The sequence below is a fragment of the Columba livia genome, chromosome 1 (genome assembly GCF_036013475.1).
Source record: "Columba livia isolate bColLiv1 breed racing homer chromosome 1, bColLiv1.pat.W.v2, whole genome shotgun sequence".
NCBI lineage: Eukaryota > Metazoa > Chordata > Aves > Columbiformes > Columbidae > Columba > Columba livia.
This window is the reverse complement of record NC_088602.1, coordinates 156,652,198-156,674,349: the sequence shown is the minus strand read 5'-3', so window position 1 is coordinate 156,674,349 and position 22,152 is coordinate 156,652,198. Positions and strand designations below refer to the sequence as shown.

The window sequence follows — 22,152 nt, the reverse complement described above, 5'->3', positions numbered from 1 at the left end:
GTGGCAGAGAGTTAAGAAGGAAAAGGAAATCATACATACAAAGATTTTGGGAAGAATTAATTGTTTCCATTACAAAACTAGAGCAAATAATTGATATCACTGCTGAGGTTAATTTTGCTTACATGGAGGAAAAAAAAAATATATTCTTCCCTCTTCCAGTCAGCATCTTCCTTATCTTGATTATTGTTTGTCACTTGCCAAGACATACTATACTGGGGGTATTTTTATAGCTACACTCCATTATACTGGTCTTGCCTGCTCTGATTGCCACCAGAATCTTCAACCAGCATACTTCAAAGCATACAGCAGGCTGACAAAATGACTTCAGATATTATCTGGCTCTCTACAGTGTCCTTGGTGCCCTTTCATCCCTTCTGTTATCTGTCTGTGACTGCTCATCTAGGGCTATGACTCCTTCACTTATGCCTGGGATCTGTCTCCCTCACACCATTCTGGGTCTGGCTGCTCCCTTTGAGATGCAGCTGCCTTGTTTCTCCATTTTATTAGAGCCAGTGTTTCCTTGCTGATTGTTGCTCCTCATGTTATTCTTGCTGCACTCTCTTCTCCTCAGCTGCTGCAGCTCTCCAGGGCTATGATTCCTGCTGTCAGTTATTTCTGGTATAGAAAGGCTGTCACGCTTTCTGCTTTGATTTAACAATTCTCAGATCTGATCCTGTGTTCAACAGGCTATATTTCCTGCTGCACTTGGGATATAACCACTTCTCCCATCATTGTGCGAGGACACTATCTCCCTTCCAGCTGCACTCAGAAGACATATCCACTCTCTGATGTAACTTGAGAGCCTTGAATCATCTACCAGTACTGTTTATTAATGAACTATCACGACTTCTCATTTTTCTCTACATATTTGTGGCCCTAGTGGAGGATGAAACACTCCTATGTGAAAAATTATTAGTATGACGGTTTTAAAAGAGGCAAAACATTACCCTTAAGAGCTTAAGTGGAAAAACATTGTGTGCTGCAGGGCTGTAGTGCCTGTTCCACTCTGCTTGTGGGATTACCTGAATACCCTTCTTAAGGGGTTTATGTCATGAGATTTCTTTACATGCGCAATCACTGAGGACAAGAAAGTGGAAATGAAAAATATATTCAGCTCTGAGGCATTTAAATAGCACAGTTTCAATGGTCATCTCTGAAGTGCATAGAAAGAGAAAAAGTAAGAGGTATATCTTTAAAATGACAGCTGGGTGTCTAGCAGAGATGGGCACTTTAATGGTGTCTAATTGATTTATGCCATATTGATGACAGTAAAGACAATGAAATGACAATGACATTCTATGACTACCATTTCACTGAACAAAAATTAGATGGGAGAAAGTTTCATCATTTCAATATCGTGCAGAAAATTGTGAAGAGATAAAAGGGATCACAATCCAAGGTCCCAGGGAGCACAACGTGAACATAAAAAAAAAAAAAATATATATATATATATATATAAAAGAGGTTGCAAAAAAAACACCACCTCACCAAAATGTAGGGAAAAGATACTGCACATAGTACTAGACTGCTTGAAAATGAATATTTTATTTAAGACAGAAGAAAAGTCCTCACTGATGTCCCTGATCCAATGATTACTAGAGTCAACAGAAAAAATTTCCAAAAACTTAACACTTGACAGCATTTCAAAAATAAGCCAGCAAACAACCAAAAAGCCATCCCAGAAACACCAGCAACAACATCCCTCCAGCAGCACTCTACTGCATAAGGAAGACTTTGAGGCACCTGAAAATATCTGAGCGCAGGCCTGACCAGGTAAAAGTCTGCAGTATAATTTTATAGTTTGGATTTTATTGACATACCATTCATCACAGTATTATATTGGCAGGCACTGGGGAGTTGGAAGGATAGGCAAATGTTCTAGCTACCTAATAAATAAGCTTGTTTCCCTAGTTGATTTGAAGTCAAGCTATGCATGCAGACATACAAGGTTACATAGGTATCAAACAGTATAAGATTTACAACACGTTAAATTTTCTCTAATTTATCCTCAGAAGGAAACAGTGTCAGGTGTTTGGAGGAAGGTACAGAAACAGTTAAAAAGAGCAGCTCCAAACTCAGGAAAGTTTCTTCCTATTAGATACTGTTTGTATGTAAAACAAAAAGGATGATCAGTTAGAGGGAATAGCAGACAGGCAAATCATCAGACAGGAAAACAAAGATCTTATGGTCATCTTCCATTGCCAGTCCTCAAGGTGGTTTGCTAGATCTGATAACAGGGTTCAAAATTTACAGGATCAGGCCCTACTATGAACACATTCAGTATCACCTAGGGTTCAGGAGGGCTGGTGCGAGTACGCGGCTGAGGAAAACATGCAGGCCGACTCAATGTGAGTGATAAAGCATGATTCAACTTTATTGCCCGAGATAGCGTGCATTTATACCAAATACCATAATTATGCATACTTGTCTCTATCTAATAGGCTAAGCACTAAAAGCTTACATTTACTTACTCCACCTACTTGGGTTTAACTAGCTATGCGCATCCCGCATTCTTCTGACTCTTATCTCTTCAAGGATATCCTGACCCTGCCTTAATTAGTACTTTTCCGTTCCCCCCTTTCCCATGGCCTAATAGACAAGCTAACTAAGGCCTACTTATGTCAACTAAAATGGGCTCTGCTCGTACAGTTGCTCGGTGGACTCATGTCCACACTCCTTGAGCCAATCCCTGACAGGCTGGCCATTAGATAACCTGAGTGGAAACACTGTGGTATCCACTTGGTATGGGCACTGTTACAATGAAAAAAGAACCTTTAAATAGACAGATACAAGACAGAGATTGTGCTCTAATCTGCACAGAGTGATCCTATTAGACTGCATAAAATAGCTAATAGTACACAGATGTGTCCTACTGTCCTATTTGTCATTTCAGTGTAAATTAAAATTACTTAATGTTTGCAAAGAGTTTATAAGATGAAAAGATAAGTGTCAAGTATTACAGTTTACTGTGTGATATTACCATTATCATATTAATTAGAAAAAATAATTAGCTTGAAATATTAAGATGCTGAAGTGAGATAAGCCTCTGAACCTACCGTGGTTCAGCTATCACCAGCAAACATATGATTGAAACATTTAAACAATGAGAATATTTCAGTATGCTAAAAGCTGCTGGCTATTATAGCTTAATTGACCAAGAGTAATGTTTTCAATGTGAGCTAAGGGATTTTTGAAAATGTTACTTGGGCTCTTGAGCAACTCTGGCATTTTAAAATATTTTCCTCAGTATTCTGTGTTTGCATATTACATTCTATACCTTTTACCTGGACACACACGCTCTCATTTGCCCATCCTTAAAGGCATAGGATTTTTTCATGGAAGAGGCTCACATTGAAGTTATTGCTGACTGGGAACAACTGATGACTATAAGAGAGGACACACCTCTTTTTTTAGCCCAGAATCAGCAAAGGACAATCTGGAGGCTCAATAGGCAAGTCAGTGCTCTGTTACTGCTGTCTTGTTACCATCTGATGTTAGGCAGCTAATGACGCAGAATAAAAAATTATCAGATGCAAAGGTGATGGTCAGAAGACTCTTGTAACTGAATCATCAACAGAGAGCTCCAGTACAGCCTCCACAGCTGAAGGCTTCAGGCAGCAGCCTCTGTGTCACACATCAAGTGTGTTTGCTCAGGATAGTAAGGTACAGTATTACACCACGTAGCAGAGAAAAATTGTGTGGTTTGATGGTAACCACCAGCTTTTGGGCCATATGCTAACAGCAAGCCCAGACATCTGATGGAGAAGGTGGAAGTGTGCAGCACTCTTAGTCCCACACAGAAGCTCTTCAGTCTCAAAGCTGGCCAAAAAGGCTGTCTATTCATTGAAACACAACTTGAAATTGCAAGAATTTAATACATATTCCCTCACAACCCCAAAAGTCAGTTCCACCACTCTCACTCAGCAATAACTTCAGAATTTTCACTAGCTGACAGAAAAATTCTAATGGATAGCTGACTTTAGCACTTGACAGCCTTCCTAAAGAGATTCAACAGGACAAAGACTACACATTGTTCTGCTTTTTAAAGCATCTAACACAGCACAGACATTGCCACAAAATAAACAGTAATAAAAAACCCAAATCTTCTTGCTGAATTCTGACAGCCTCCCAAGTTTATTTATAACATTTAATAACACTGGATGTGTTGAATGTAATTGGCTAAAATCACTGTAGGATATTCTAAATATATTCCACACAAATTTAAGTTTCCCAGTTTAGTGTACACATTTTTACAATGGTATTTGTTTTACAGACAGAATATGATCTTCTAGTAGCTACTGACACATCTATATACAGAGATAGATAGGTTTAATTAGTCTCACCTTTTTATAGGCAATCCAGTCAAACACCCTGTCAATGTCTGTAGCTTGCTGCACCTCCTGGGATACTGGATGTGAACTGGCCAGACCATCCAGCAACATCACTTCATGTAGGACATCTGTCAGAAATCTCTGTTTTTCCTGAAATACAGCATATGCAGTAGTATCGCAGACAAATATACATTTACAACAACACAGAAATGATGCACAGTTATCAGAGGCAGTTGACTAATACGACAGTTGACAAAAATCAGACCTTCTGGTTCAAATGTAAGCCACCACGACCTCCTACAGTTTTGAACAGGTACGTGGAATAGACTCTGAGTCGAGATCTTTTGCTGCAGTGAAACTTGACTGAAATTAATGTAAAGACTATTAAATTAATCAAAATGTATCTGTAGGTGCAGACTGCAATTCTGATTATGACTATTCATTCAGAGTTACGAGGGGTGGGTAAAGAGGTGAAATGGCCTTGTCTTCAGTCATAAAAATATATAAACGTTACAAGTTCAGGAGCTCATTGAATACGCAGGTACAAAAAACTTTTTACAGAGATGGGCAAACACAGTTGTTACTACTTTATTTAGGGATGTTTAAGTCACTTGGCTCTTAGTGCAAAGTTCACAGGGCGGGTTGACATGGGACAGGACAGGACAAATCCCACAGCAGTGCCACAGCAGATGCCTGCATTGTCTTTCACAATTCTGGTATAGAAATGCTTTCTCCTCAAGAACTTCCACGCTCTACAAACTTTGTAACTTCCATCTGAAGGAAACCATCATTATATCTCTTTACAAGTGGGACAACAGCTGCATATAGAAGTTAAATGGCATAGTCAAAGTCACAGCTACATCAGAGGCAGGTGCAAACCCCAACAATGTCCAACATACTAATTTGTTTCTATAGCTTCTGCAAATATGAATTGTAGAGGTATGTCAAAACTGCTGCATATTTACTCCAGCAGCAACATTAATTGCTCATCTATACTCTATGAACTGTGCTGCACTCACTTTTACAGTGCAAGTAGATGGGGCTTTTTCAGCTGGGAAATGCCATACAGATGTGTCTAATCCAAAAGACAGCATCAGGAAAGAAGAGCTTCATTTACTTGCTTTTTCAAGTCCCAAATAAATGCAAAGAGAGAATTAAAAAATATGGAAGGTTTAAATAAGCTTTGTTCACCCCAAAATGACATATCTCAAACTTTATCTAAATTACAACAGTTCCTGAGTTAATGTCAACCTAGTACCATAACATAAAGAAATTGTAGGCAATGCTGCATTTTTTTTCAAAAGCCACCTTGATGTCCATAGATAAAGAACCACACAATTACATAATAAATTCTATGTTTAATTTCTTGGGTGGCAGGATTTTGGTACCAATGTGTTAATTTAAATTATATTTATAAGACAGCTGAAAAGCTCTTCCAGCTCTGATCCATCTGGAAATAAACCTTTATGTTAAAATTCATTAGAGCACAAGAAATGTACCTTGAGCTGATTGTATATTCAGGCAATTAAAAACACGGGATGCAGGAAAGCCAATTACCCAACACACTCCTAGTGTCCTCAGCTGGCTGCATGAGGTAAGGTTTGTGAAAGGAAAAGTAATGTCTTGTTCATATTATTGTTAATTTTCAAATTTTCTCAGGCATACGCAGCTAGTAACTACCCTTTTTAATGACAAAGAAAAGGTGTAGGGAAACAATTATTATGACAGTCCTACTCAGTGGAAAACTGTTGAGGTGTAAAGGATTGTAGATTATTTGGTTACACCTTACACTCTCTATTAGTAACAGAGACCTAATTTCATCAGAAATACCCTATGTAATACATGCAGGTATGAACACACAGAGGTATGGACCTGTCTCCAAATAAAAGTCTGGATATTAAAATGGACAAACAGTTGTGGGAGTCAATTGTTACTGTTTGGTATTAACTCATTAAAATGACCTTTGTTAATCACAAATTAATACTTTAAATACAGAACCTGGAATCAAGACGATCAGTATGCAGGAAACATAAAGTGAAGCTATAAGAATACAAAAGATATAAAAAGGACAGGCTACATTTTGGTTTTCTGTTTGTTTCTTTGATCATCTCCTGAAGGGTTGAAAAGGAACATTTTAGATTTGTGATCACTTATTCAAGTTACCATAGTCCTCGTTGAAATTGATGGCAAACCATCACACTGGGATACTACTGGAATACCTGGCATGCCTCCTAACATGTAAACCTGCACTTTAGTGAGAACTAAGAAGGCTTTTAACCTACAAAGATAAATTCATTGAACTAATAGGACTTCGACAACATTCCCACTTTGTCCGTTTAATAGAAAGCATCTGAGAGCAGATTTCAAAGGAGACTGAAATATAACTCCAGGGAGACACAGAGAGCGAGAGAGAGGAGTTTGCTCTTGACAGGGGCCCTGCAGTTTGAAGATACAACAGAAAACAGACATGCAGAAAGAAATTTTAACTGCCTTAATTATGTTGAAGAAGCACTACCTCAGCTATTACAGTCATATCAGCACATTAAGGGTAAAAAGCCAACACACGTGACCAAACTGCTTATACTGATAGAAGATGGCCTTTCCACACCTTAGTTGTTTTATCCTATGCAGTACAGTGGAATTGATCCATTTTAACATGATACCTACAGGACTAAAGAAATATCTAGCACAGAAATTGTAATGAAAATCAATCTTGGAACGTGTTTAATGAGGCCAGTGAGCTGTCAACACGGTGGGAGACAGGTTTGCATCTAGACATGAAACAATGACAAAATGTTGTTTGAGGTGACACTCCTCCAGGGGAGTTCTACTACAAGAGAAAAGCCAAAGACTGTGGTCCGCCTGTAAGGAAAAAAGGGCTTGAGTTGAGTCTTGAGGCTTTGGAAAGTGTAGCTGCATAGAAGCTCAATGCTGTACAGTGCTAACATAGGGCCAGGGCTCTGAGCAGGAGTTGGTATAACAGCAGCAGAAGCCTAGTCTGAAATAAGGACAGAGGTGCTTCCACTTAAATTTGTGCCTATAGCAATTCTTCCACCTATAGCAATTCTTCCACATCATGGAAATAATCTGGAGATTTTTAAATATGGATCTGCAGTGTAAATCACTCCATAGAAAAAAAAAATCAAGAGTAAGAGACTGTCTAGCCATAAGAAAGCTTTCAGGTTTTGGTTTATTTTCACCTTGTCCTAGGGAAAAAGGTTTATGGAAAGGCAGCGGTCACTCTTCGTGTATTAAGCTCCAACAGGATGCCCACCATTCAACTAGTCTCCCTCTAAATGGAAAGAACACCATTGTGAAATAACATGTTTTGGCAGAAAGATTATACCTTCAAGAGCCATTAAAAATTTATTGTGCATAACAGGATAACAATGGTGTAACAGAGAGGGGTTGCTGCTGGTTAAGGCATTAATTTAAGGCATAATGTTAGAGTACAAGTTAGCATGACAATAATGTAATACTTAATGTTAGTCACATAAAAATAATTTCTAAAAATTAATATGAAATACCAGGGAAAAGAATTAAAATGAAAAAACTGGAAAACATCCAACAGCGGAACAAAAGGAATAGCATAGTGAAAGCCAAAACTGATAATTAGTACGCAGAAGAGATCAAAGGCCTCAATATTAAAGGCACCGCCTTTGTTCTGGGACAGCCATTTGAACAGTTTATGGACTGAGAAATCTTTGTGAATAAAGCTGAATATTAGTGTGCAAATCTGCAAATGAATTCCCTGACAAATCTGCTGGAAATATCTTCTCCAAAATACAGTGCTTTACTAGCTGTCAGGAATACAAAGGAGGTGAGTGATCCCTCATGCCTGAGAAAACAAGGATATGCAAGACACAATACTTGGATGTATAGGAAAAGTACACCCTAAGGAAAAAGAAATAGAGGTATATTTTGAAAGCAATCAAAACCCACCAACATATACACTACCAGAACTTCAGTTCTAATACAATATATTTGAGGGTGAAGCTTAACAAACTACACAGGAACATCACGTATGAGGAAAACTTAAGGTTCAATAAAATACTTTAAGGCCAGAAAAGATTCACTAGGGGCCCAAGAGCAAGTTCTTTCTGTCTACGTGCTTATAAATAGTAAGTTGTCATAGCACAGGAAGTCTCCTGTGTACTTGCAAATGAAAGGCAACATCTCTTTCTCTTTCTCTCTTCCCAACAGTAATTTTTTTTGTAAATAGCTTGAGCAGCTTACAGATTGCTTTTTTTTAGTTTATATCTCTGCATGTGTCCTTCAGTTATGTGCATAGTTTGTTGAAGAAGGCCTGCAACACATTCTACATTTATCAGCTGTGAATATGTTACAGTTCTATGTCTACCTTCAAAACCTTATTTTCTGCATTTTCAGTTGAAGGTCTTGCAAAATTTCTGTTGTTCTGCTTGAGAAATTTTCACACTGGCTAACAATTTTACCTGTTATAAAGCAACATCAGTGCTCTGGGAGTTTGTAGTTAAGGAAGACCGATAGCTTTGAATGTAAGTAAGGACAACTGGGTATGCATTTTCTTTTCAACTAAGTGCCAAACCAGATATTCATGACCACCTGCTTAAGTTGCCAAGGAGATGGGTAGTTGATTTGGAGTCTTTGTGCTATTTCACCAGCTACTTCAACTGCTCTTTCCTCTCAGTGCTCTGTTTTTCAGGTATAACTTTGGTTTGGTTGTACACCAGATCCATTACACCAAATGTAGGCCTACAGAATGGGAGGATGCAGTGCAAAAAAGGGATCATTACAAAAGGAAACAACACATACTGGCCACCATGGTTTTAAAAAAGAATAACACAGTTTCATTCTCCAAGATCATGTTTTGTTACCTTGCATGTATTTGCCTTCACGGAAATAGTCATTAAGCAAGTGGATGAACACAGATCAACTGTCCACTCATACATTTGTCTCCAGAGCATTTTAAAACATTAGGCAAAAAAGTATGAAGTTCATCCTCTAACACAAATTACACAAGGGGAATCTATTGAGGAAATTCACCTCAATTCAAGAAACAGGAAATAATGCTTAAAGGAAAAGTGGCTTTGAGATGTGATTGGTCAACTTCGAGCAATAATTGCCAGGGATCATCATCAATCAGAATATTTTTAAGGCACTCTAACGTTTGCTAGATGGATTTTGCATCCCTAGACTCTGTATCAATCTCCAAATGATGACATTCAGTGAGCTAGGTCCTGAGGGAGCCAAAGACATTTTGCAGGTGCACCAAAACTTAATCATCAGATTGTGCTCCAAGTAAATGCCCACAATTTTAAAACAGTGGTAGCACATTCAGGACTCCTGAAAATTTAAAAAGTGGAGACTTTCGGTAAGGGTGCCCTTAAATATACAGCTACAGTTTTGCCACTGAACTTCTCATATCAGCCGTACTTCTAGATGAAGTGCATGTTTTTGTTTGAGTAGGGCTACCCTGCAGTGAGTCCTTGCCTTGAGGCAAAAGTTGCCATGAAGTTTCCTTCTCATTTTTACTGCAGACAAAGTGGTTACTAATTTGAAATTATGTGAAATTCAGCCATTTGACTGAAGTTACTTTTTGAAACCAAAGCTCCATCTAAACCCTGTACTCAGTTTTGAACTCATGTGACCCAAAAGCTCTCCTCATAATGTCATTTTAACTGTCCTCTGAAGACAAGCAGATAATGACATGAAGAAAGAAGAGATACTGACATTCTCCAAACCTGTACTCAATCTCTTGAACAAATGCTTCATCTAAATGTTGGTATTCATTTATGTATGGTCTCTAAATATTAAGAGTTAAGTACTTAAATTTAGAATTATATATACTAATCCAGCACCTTGCCAGAGCATAAAAAAAAAAAAAAGAAACTGTGTTAAGGAAGAGCATGTGGAGTTGTTGTGGAGTTGTAAATTTATTTTCTTAGTTTTAAGCTAAATTTAGTACAAGGATTTCTAAACTTATATACTTAAAAAGGACTAGTAATTAGTAACCAGAAGATCTTGCAGCTTACCTTTACATGTCTCTTTTTTCCAGCCGAAGTCAATTATACATGAGAATCTAGCTAATTTTACATTGAAAGCTTCCCCCATAGTTGAGTTATAACAGAAAATCATACAAGGACTGACTTCACTAAGCAGTTACTGGGGGAAAAAACACTCCATGTGGTATTAATTAAAGGCTTACTTTATACCAGCATGGGGAGCCTTTAACCAAAAAAAGAAGAGATGAAAGTAGTTTTTAAAAACGAGAGGCTGGATCTCTCTCAATGCGGAGCCAGTGTGATATTTATGTTGGGTTAGAAGGATCAAGCAAGCTAAAGCTCAGGTCTGAAATGCCAAAATAATAATGAAATAAATCAAAAAGGCCCATGTCTTAGGTCTACTTCAAAACTTATAACGATTTTCAGGCTTTTCTATGAGTCAAACAATGCCTAAAAAACCTTTACAGATGGAGACAAATGCTTTTGAAGGCAATCCGAGTCAAAGCACATCAAAGATATACATGTGTCTAATGGCCTTATTCACTTCTATTATTTCAACTGAGTCAGTGAGAAAGATAGGCAATTACCATCATTTATCAAGAATTTGGGCAGCATGTTGCATGATGTTCAAAGTACTTAATGTAATGAAGTTCAGTTGAATTGCTTTCTTTTAACTTGTTTAGGCACAGGTAATTTTTGGCAACACATATTTTTAAAACAGAAATGTTGATATGTAAGCTCATTATTGTTTTAAGCTACCTGTAATAATGGCAGGATTGCCTAGACTGTAGAACCTAATACTGTGAAAGAAAGATGAAAGATGCCCTTCCATGTAGATACAAAGTTTTACTCCAAATACTTTAATTACAGCTACTTAATACTAAGAAAATTTATGGGCAATATGACCATTCTTAATTATAGAAGTAGTAAGCACACAAGAAAGTGGGAGATTTTATCCCAGAGCTTCAATGGATAGAGAAGGCAGAGAATTCAAAGCTATCACTGATGTACTACACCTTGACTCAGCCAATAAAGTTGTCAGCAAAGCTAACTTTTATATAATAAAGAAAAAATAAGACAGCTGGGCTCTGTGAAATGCTTTCTCAGCATCAAGCCAGGTTTTGACCGCTAAAGTATTTGACACTCATTTGATGGATGAAAGGGAAAATTACATGCCAGTAATTCCTGCTGTCATAGTCCTCAAAAACCACCCCAATACCAGAGACATTCAAGGACAAACATGATGGTTCCTTCTACCAGAAAATAAGGAGACAAAAGATCAGCCAATAAATTCCTGTATCTGTATGCCTCAGTTGAATTCCTTCTTATACAAAACCACATACAAAGGACTTCACAATAATGAGAGAAACAAGTAGAAAGGAAGATGGAATATGTAGTTGCAAACAGGCCTTTGAAAGTAGGAAGCTGAGCAGCGCAGATGAGAAAAGACAGGACTATGAAGAGAAATTAGCAGCATGAAGTATTCTGCTGTAATTTTTAGTTTTCTCTGATCTTATAACTACACAACTGGTGAGGTACTGGAACAGGTTGCCCAGAGAAGTTGTTGATGCTCCATCCCTGGAAGTGTTCAAGGCCAAGCTGGATGGAGCTTTGGGCAACCTGGTCTAGTGGAAGGTGTCCCTGCCCATGGCGGTGGGGTTGGAACTAGGTGATCTTTAAGGTTCCTCCCAACCCAAACTGTTCCATGATTCTGTAAGTCTGTAAACACCTTCTGGACAAGACAAGAAATTCTGAACCTGCTGGAAGGCTCAACAAAGTGTTAGAGCTCAATATTAGTTCAGTATATATTGTTATTCATCCATCTTTCCTGTGGTAAAAGAAAAGCTTATTAAACAATTGAAGAAAAACTGATAAAATCAAGAACCTTAGAAGTGGGAGAAATATTTAAGCGAGCTGAAGAACCTATAGAAGAAGAAAAAACCAGAAAACCAGCTTCAGATAAAACCCATGGCTCTCTGCTTTGTGCAGAACTCTCTGCTGTTCATTGAAGTTATAATGGGTTGAACACGCTTAATGGAGAGCTCTCCTTAAGAGCCTCAGGTTCAGCCACACTAAGTCCGTCAATGCCAAATAACACAAACACTGAAAAATGCTCAGCTCTGTTAAAAGAGAAGTATCTTCAGACAGCCAGTAACAAAACTTTAGGGGCTTATGGAGCTTTAGTGGTAAAAGCTTATGTGTCGGTAGCCTATAAGCACACAACAAGTTAGGTAGGAAACTAGATAAATCCATTTGATTCAGATTGCCCAAGTTGTATTTCCAGACAAAAGTCCTTTTTTCTAGAATTCACTAACAGTCTTCCATTTCTACACGTATTCAAAAGCAAATAGGACAAAAAAATCTTTAGTAAGCTGAAAATAAGCTGAATTTTACATTTTAGTCCATGGGCTTCTTGAGGAAAGTTTCAAGGGTAACATTTCAAAACTGCAAGAGAAAAAACTGTCTAACTTTCCCCATTCTTGAGAGATATAGAGAATGCTGGCATATTCCTCTTGGTTTTCCCAATGCAAAGAGCTGTGGTATGATATACCACAACAACTTTTATTTTTATTTCACAGATAGAAATTATTGTTCGCAACATACCACCCAGAATGCAGGAATATTTCTCCATTTAACTATCATTACAGAAAATAAGGTTTGTAGGTCTTGCTTTTGCAACTGCTTCATAAAGCTTGTACTGTATCCTTCACTTTTGAAAAAACAAAACAAAACAAAACAAAACAAACTAAGTTGTTTGGAATAGCTTTTTTTTTTTTTCAAATAAATGCTTGCTTTTTAATTTTTGAAGTTTACAAATATCACTATGATCTAAACAGCAATTGCACTTTATACCGATAATAAAAATATCCAGCAAGTCAAAATTCAGTAACTGCCACTTTTGCTTCCTCTTTCTACAATCTGTGTAACAAGGCCGAAAAATCACAATGTTGATTCCTACTCTAGATTGCAAAAGAAGGCAACATGCTTAAATGTTTAACTCACCAAGTGCCACCAATTTTCTAATAATTTAAATACATCAATATAGTTATTATTATGTCAAAGGCCAAAGATATCCAAAGCCCTATGAAAGGTTTATGTCTACCTTCTTTTTAATTTAAGGAAAAACTTGACAGAGTAATATTTTTTCAGGCACAGCAATATTACTGTAGTTAATTCTAATTTATGCAGCACACGTGTCTGATTTCCGACTTTAACTGTCACACCTTGTTCAAACCATTTGTTTTGCCCGTATTCTGTTAAGATGCCAGAATTACATGTGATGGGCATGTCATTTGCATAACAGTTAACATTATATTCATTCCACAGAAATCTCAAGTAAATGTTCTATATTCCAAATGACTTCTAAAGCAAAGTTATTCTGGATTTGTTAAACTGATTATGTGAAGAACAAACGACTGATGATTTGAATATAAAATGCAGTGTATAAATGTTGGCATCTATGACATTTCACTATGCTAAAATCATAAAGGCCTGCCAGATTCCATTGCATTCATAATTAGAATTATTACATTGTAATTCAGGATGTGTTTTTCATAAAGATGAAGGGAATGAGTTTTAATACAGCTAAAGCCAGGTAAACCCAACAAGCCTACCTATGCAAGACAGATGTCAGTTCAGACAAAGATTTATTTTCCTTTTCACAATGCAATTACAAACCAAAATTGACACCTGAAAGAAAAAATTAAAATACTACAAAGAATTCAAACATCACAAGAAGCATATCTAAAATACGTGTACACAACTATTTTAAAAAATTAGTTTTTGCTCATAATTATAGCGCCTTCATTTCATGGCACACAAAAATTTGTGGCATAAGAATACTCAATAAATCCCCAAGAAATGAGAAATAACATTTCAGAAGTTAGTGTACAAGTGTTTAAACGAAATATTGAAGCTACAACAGATCTCTATCAGGCAATCTGTATTTATAATACATATTTTGCCACAAATTAAATCTGTGTAAACACAAAACAATAGCAAATAGAAAAAATTCTTCTAAGAATAATAAAGTCTACATAGCAACCTTCAACATGGTCTCAAAACAATTTTCTTGTCCTGAGGTCTTGCTCATTATCGCTCATTTTTCTTATAAGCGTAACATTTCTAGACTACAGTGGCTGATATAAACTGGGACCTGACTAGATATGGTATGATATAGCAGAAAGACTCCAAAAGAATGTCCCAGCATGGTCTTCCCAGATCACCCTCAGAGAGCTCCAGTATTTGCACAGCAGTTCACAAAGCATGTCCAACTGTGTACTTCTAGAAATTATACTGAAGTCTGGATTCTCAATTCATTTATTCCATGTTAATGTAGTATGTACTGCTAAATGGCAAAAATACCAGCAGGGACACTAAACTTAGACAGAGAAGAACAGACTATTGTGAGAAAAAGTATGCTCAGATTTACAGTACACTTTAGCCAAATATTTCTTTCCAATTTATGTTGGGTTTGCAGATAAAATACAATATTCTGAATATTTTCAAAAATGGTCCATGTTAAATCATAACTCCTTTAATCTAAAATGTTTCTAGGCAGAGAGAGGGTAGTTATTTTAATGTTGGGTTATGACAGACACGACCTTATTTCTTTTGTGATAAATCGTAGATTACACTTTTGGAATGCTGTCAAATTATTTCACACCTAGTGATTTTGCTTCATTGGACATCTGATACTTGCATGCATCATTTAGTATTTTTCAGCTGTCCCTGTGTTTAACAAAAGCAGGAGTATAACAGCAGACCAACTTTTCTGTGGAATCTCAAGTTAACAAAATTAAACTGACTCACCATGTTCCATCCTGGGTAGAGGTAGTCTGTCCCAATAAATTCAAAATAGTGAGCAAAACCTTCTTTCAACCACACATCCTCCCACCAAACTGGAGTCACAAGGTCACCAAACCACTGCAAAGAGAGTTCAAATAAACAACCTTTAGGAAACTATGTTTGCATTCATCTCATTTATACAGAGCACATTCCTTACAAGCTTTAATTAAAAGAGTAGTATATGCTACCCAATGAAACTCATTAACTGCTTTTTTCATGTACTGATGAATTAAGCCTTTATAGGATGCACAAGTTACTGAAGTAAAACATTAGAGAAGAACAAGCAGGAAAAACGAATCATTGAGGAGAGTATTGACAGTGTCTACATCTAGAGTAGATGCTCTGGGTTTAAGGGACTAGCACATGTAACAGACAGAAAAAGGCTCATGAGTAATCAGATTCATTACCTGGAAACCTCACCATGTATAGCGCGAATCTTGAAAACCTGGAGACACAATCTCTGTACCCTAGACCTATATTTTAGCTTTTCTTCTTCCACAATGTCTACCCACCAAGATTTACAATACTACTGGTGCTCCATTCGTTGGCTGGTTTCCTAAGGAAAGCAGTTTCATGCAATCATGCCATGTCTCTGTGGGTAGGACTCCGATGCCTAAAAGCAAGTAGCTGATGCAACTTAAAGAATGCCCCAGGATATCTGAGATAACCACACAGGCCTAGGAAATTTCAGGCAGGACTTAAAGGAGATTTGCAGCCTTCCTAAACAGCAGCTAGAGGCAGAGGGTACCTAAAATGTCAGGGGCCACCTATGTTTATGCAAAAAAAGTACCCAAGCTGACAGCCTTTCATGTTCCACCCCATGTTGCTCTTAAATTTTGCCATTGACTTCAATCACATTCAGAAAGAATGGCAAAGATTTTAAACGTACTTGAACTCCTACAAAAGTACATGAAGACCAGCAGCTGAAAAGAGGAGAAGGATCTAAACTGAGGGCAAGACAAGAATGTGGCCATGAGATACTCTGCTCAGTAGCCATCAACAATGACAAACCTCTCACAATGTGGGACATGTGGGTGTCAGAAGGATTTTAGACAGAGCTGGGATGATCACTGTAACAGGAATGAGGACTAAGTTTCAAAGGAAATTAGGCATCATCAATTCTTCTGCTGATGGATGACCCTGTTTAAATGATTGTATCCGCTTTGTGCAACCGGGACCATTGCAAGACCAGTGGTAAAAGAAGAAATACATACACTATTATGAAAATATATTTCATACTCTTTGTAGCATCTTCTTTTGCCAAACAAATACAAAAAACTTTGTTTCAGTAAAATTCTCTGTCAGTTTTTTTCTTAATGTGATTAGAAATTAGATTTATTCATAATCAACTGAGATAATTTTGAGCTTTCCTGGAGTTGTAAATTCTGAAAATACACAGAAAGGGAGCAGCAAATAAGTATTCCAGAGGAGAGATTCCTGTCAGAGTAGAGGAGATGCTGCTGACACTGTAATGATTGTGGGCAATGGATGAAAGCAAAGTTGGGCAGTAAGCAGTTTGCTTTCTTGACAGCTGGCTTATTTGAAGGTTTTGTCTGGGACCTGAATGAAAGGTCTTGTTCCTATGCATGTCTTTGTGAAGTGAGAATAGCGTCAAGGATGGATCAATGCTGCGAAGAGGACCCATAGTGATGTGAACACAGGGGCTCCAAAGAACAGACTACAGAAACTGGGATTATCAGATTGCCACACAATGGTCAGTAAATAGGATTTGAAGAAAAAAAAAAGAAGTGAAACATGGGAGAAAATATGAGGTTGACAAAAGTCATATTCACACACTAAGTGAAACTAAACTTAATGGACACTCAGTGATCATAATCTAGTTGAAGGCTACCAACAAATTAACTGGCTACAGGACCAATAGAGATAGAGCAAGATTTTAAGAACGTTTAACTGAAAAGACAAAGAAACACTGGATATGCATCCATATAGATACTGCACTTTTCACAATTTGAAATCTTACAGTAGCATACCACCAGAGGAGTATGAAACTCATGATTAAATGATTTCCAATGACAGACTAAACACAATAGCACAGAGTTTATTTCTTAAATTACATGAGGACTTCTGAACAGATATGAGACCAGTAACAGTCATGGTATGTTACAACTATTCAGAGAGAGATTTAAAAAAATAAATAAAGGTTGTAAAGTTCATAATATATCCTCCTGTTATTCAAAAGAATTTATAACATGAATTTATGATGTCACAAAAGATAATTTCTTATAGTTCTTTGTGAGTTTTCCATGTTAATTTATTAACGACACAACTGAAAGTATTCATTTAATTATCTACCTAAAGGAAGAAGTGTTTTATGGGCATTAAAATAGCATGTAATATTAATGTGAAAATGTAGAGAATTTGCCTAACTAGTCTTGAATAGTATCAGAGATAAGATGTCACAGACAGAGCAGTCCCAGAGACTGCAATTACTGAAGCCAAATTTTCCAGCAGAAAGGTGCTATTATCCTCCTAGGTGTTATATGTCTGAAAGGAGAACATCAAGTAAAGTATTTAATTTATTGAAGTAATTGTTTATTTATTTATTTGTGTCTTTGGCTACAGACACTATTTGCCTGGAGTGAAGATCATTACTTCTTTTCATTTTGAAATAGAAAAATTAACTGAAATGTATTGATTACATAAATTCATGTCCCTTGGGTATTGTGTTCACCCTGACATGGAGAAGGCACTTATTTTACAGACACACTGAAAGAACACTCTTTCCTATATGCTTTCTTTACAGATTATTAAAAAAAAACACATTGATTTAGAAGTTTTTAATTTTCATTCTGCGTTCATGCCTCTTTAACTCAATCTGTCACACCAAGTTTTGTGCTCAGGTGGGAAAACTATCACAAAAAATCATGGTGCATGACTCTTTCTTCAAAGGCTGTAGGTGGTACTGATCTGTGATATGCAAATAAAACTGATTACTACCTTAATAGACTTATTTTAATAAATTATGCTAATTACTTCAGGCTATCAATTTAAGCTACTAGAAATATGTGTGTTTTGACCAATATCTCATTTGCATTTGGGGGTTTGAAGAATCTTCTTCTTCCAATTATTAATTTTTTTAATTAAATACATAAAATATTCCAAAAGAACACTTGAGCTGAAATATCAAGCATTATCAACCTACAAAACGACTAAATTAAAGCTACCTGTGTAAGGTCAGTGTGTCCCTCCTAAAACATGTACCCAAAATAAATATCTGGTCAAGCATTACAAAGTTACCTGTGAAGAAATCAGGCATAAAATTCTTTCTCACACATTTTTCACCTGTATTTTGACAATGACAAAATTTACCTGTCCTAATTCTTAATATTCACCTGTTTTTTTCTGATCTTGGACACAACATTAGCAAAGCAATTGCCATGTTACTCTGTGTAACAAGGATCTCATACAGGTCTATTTGCTACACACTCAGGTATGCTCTGTAAGTCTTAAAATCATGGGTTTAAAACCAAGGGAAATAGGATAATACAATAAAAAAAAAAAAAAGAAAATAAAAATAAAAAAGAAAAGTTGATTTAATGGATTTTAGGAAAACATATTTTAGAAGAGTTCCCTTACCTCTTACCTGAAACGTTAAAAAAAAAAAACAATAAATAAAAAAATAAAACTGGAGATGTAGATTCTACTTTTGGCTGTGCCAGAAGTGATTTTGGTTAATCTGTGTTATTTTATGTGTAAAAACGAGTGAAGGGGACCAATATTTGTGTGCCACCCCAGGTTAGCAGGCCAGATGATATACAGAAAAAGAGGATGAAAAATGCCGTGAAGAATTAACAATTAAATAGCAGAGGCAAGAGACCCTGGACCCAACTTGATCTCAGTTCAATACATTTTCAGCTAAGCTACTATTGTTCCTGCTACATGCTATCCACAGCTTAAGTCTCCTTGAGGGGGTTCTGAGTATGGTAAGATAAAAGCAGAAAAAAAGTGGCTAAATAAAGACAATACTGCAAGGGAGGTGCTAGACAGTGTTTCATGACTTGTATTTTTTGAGGGTTTCTCCCTTTAAATTTTATTTGCAGATGAACAATCCACATTTTCTGTAAGTCAATTCTGCATCTAAAAAATAGAAGTAACATTTTTTCCACCTGAATATTTTATATCTTGTCTAGTTATGCAGTGAAGCAGCTGAGCAAGGACCTGATCTGCATGGTACTAAAACAGAAACAGCAGCAACATGAATGGAGGAAGATACTTTTAATTAAGCCAACAGCACTGGAAGCACTGGATACCAAGTAAACCTTCTCATTTTAAATTCTAAGGTCACTTAAAAGCATTCTATGGCCACACTGATACCCTAAAATAAATTCAAATATAGTTTTCAACCACCTCATGATCCTCTGATATTCCCAGAATGAAGTAAAAAGGCTTCAGTTTCAAGGAGAATCAAATAAACAAACTTGGCAAGTTACTGATGTGATAATTGCCCACATCTGAAGTACAAATTGCTTTGGAAGCAGAGAACATTATTAAAGCGGTGCAAAGAATAACTGGAAGTAATGGGATGACTTCAGAAAAAGGAAGATTTAAGCTGAACGCTAGGAAAAAGTTATTGACCATCAGATTTAATCAAAAGGCTTTAAGGGAAGCGATATAACCCTGTAATCAGGAGCACTGAACCCAGCACTACAAAACACATGACACGGAAGAATCTAATCCTAACATGAGCTGTGATTTGATGACCTAATATGTGTTTCGCACACCTGATTCCTAAGCCACTGTAATTTTTCAGGCTGAATAGTGCGCTACTCTATTGTACTACACAATAAAGAGCACATAATAAAATCAGATTATCGTATTGAGAACAAACCAGCAATAACTTTGAATAGAAATGTCATGTTGTAGTTGAGGAGTCCATATTCATCAACAGTTCTACTGTGAAACATGAATATGAACCAAACTTTACTCTTTCCAGGTTCACCTACCAGGACTCCATCACAAAGGCTCCCTTTTATACAGTACTTTTTATTTGCAGAAAGTGTTAAGAATTTTCATTGCCTTTTAAAGAATGCTGTGTAAAGTTACAGACATAAGCCATGCTGATTACACAGTAGGATTTTGTTCATTTTAACCTGAAGGCTATGATTATGCCTCTTATGAGTGCAAGAAAGGGTTTTCTGCCCCTGTAGCAAATTTCTTCAATAACATTTGCATTCAACTCAATATTACTAAACACACATAATGTGTTTAGTTTGAGATATGAAGATGGAAGAAATGTAAAATAAATTGTAATATGGGTTTATTACAAACTTTTCTTATCGATACAAGAGTTGATGTACATATTATCCACCATTAGTGAACAGAAGGTCCATACTAGAACTATTTAAAAACAAACAAACAAAAAACAAACAACAACGAAAAGGAAGTATGTGTATATGTGATGAAAGATGACTACCGAATTGATTTCAGCCAAAACATTTTTTTACATGAACATGAAATTCAGCATGAATCTGCTATGGTTCTGCAAGAAATCATTTTCTACAGTTATCAATGTGTCTAGTCTACACACCAACAGCACACTCACACACAAACATGCAGAATATAGAATATAATCATACAGAAATAGAGAAGTTGTTCATTGCTACTAATTTTCTCTTCTACCCTTTTTTGAGTCTTCCCAGGTTCTGCATTGTAGTTATGTGTCTTACAAATCTCTGTATTATTTGGACTCCAGTTACAATTAAAAGTTGCAACTGTCTATGTGAACAATACAAATTAATTTTTGGTTTTGAAAAGGAATACACAGTTTCAGACATTAATATCAAATATCTGAACACCTTTAATACCTGATGACATAGCTCATGTACAATGACCATGGTGACATCCAGTAGGTATGATATAGAAGAAATGCTTGGATCTAGCAGTATCCTTTGCTCCACAAAAACACTCAGTCCCCAGTTCTCCATAGCAGCATATGGATGCTTAGGCACAGCTAACAGATCTAGAAACAGAAAAAATATATGTTAACTACTGTGGAAGCTACTATGCTGAAGAGCTACTGTAAGGCCAGCCATAAATGATCACAAAAAGCATTTTAAATAATAAACATGTGAAAACCAAAAATTAATTTCAGTTCTCTACTACCGTTATTTAGGAAACAATAAAATATTCATTTTTTATTTTATGCCACTATTTGATCACACATTACCATGCTAATGCTTTAACACAGTACTTAGTATTTCTAATTGAAGTTTTCTATACAGAATCCAGCTTATTTACAATACCTTGTTAATTTACTTCTGGGTTTGATACTGCTTATCATGCTTACTATATCAATGTAGTAATCAATGTAGTATCAATGTAGACTTTTATCACACGTATCTTTTACCTTTTCATTAAAGTGACTCCTTTATGAAGACCTTATGCACCAAACTGTATGTAAGGACTAACATTAAGAGGAACGTTGAAGAAAAGGCTGCTTCATAACAACCAGAAAGATGGCAAACTGTTCAGAATCACCAGTTCTTACAAAACAAAGCATCTCTCTCTCAGTGTGCACTATCGCTAGCAGGCATCCTCTGAGAACAGGGCCGCTGACAGCCATCTCTCAACCCCACAGGCTGGAAAATGATGCCATACAGAACTTCAGGAGTATTACTTCAGTTTTGTATTCAGTAAGCAATAAAATATTAAGAAGATAAGAAGGTCCTTCATCAGGTACAAAACAGCAGTGGGGAATTTCTCTCAGCAGCATGAGGTTTAACAAGACAATACCATAATACAATATCTATCCATGTGTTAGAAAAATCTTAATGCAGCAGATTGAGAAGGAACAAAAATTGACTATCAGCCTGGAAATAAATCTAAAATTACAGTAAATTGACAGAGGGAATAAACAAATATGCAATGCTGCTTCATGGCAAAAACATCTGAAAGAGCCCAGAAACATCTTGTATGTCTACAAGAAGCCCAGTGCATCCTGTGTACAAATCAGCCGGAATTTTGGAAGC

The 22,152-nt window shown here is 36.5% G+C and overlaps 1 protein-coding gene across 2 annotated transcripts in view; it reads right to left on the bottom strand.

Moving 5' to 3' along the window:
- TRHDE (thyrotropin releasing hormone degrading enzyme) overlaps window positions 1-22,152 on the bottom strand; it is a 208,504-nt gene that overhangs the window by 104,479 nt on the left and 81,873 nt on the right. The window contains exons 4-6 of one of the 2 annotated variants that reach the window (XM_021298155.2): window positions 20,989-21,143; window positions 15,128-15,241; window positions 4,344-4,481 (exon numbers count right to left, since the gene is read on the bottom strand). In XM_021298155.2, coding sequence (XP_021153830.2) covers window positions 4,344-4,481; window positions 15,128-15,241; window positions 20,989-21,143 — 407 coding nt within the window. The remainder of the gene's footprint in view (window positions 1-4,343; window positions 4,482-15,127; window positions 15,242-20,988; window positions 21,144-22,152) is intronic. The other variant, XM_065040569.1, reaches the window with a different exon arrangement.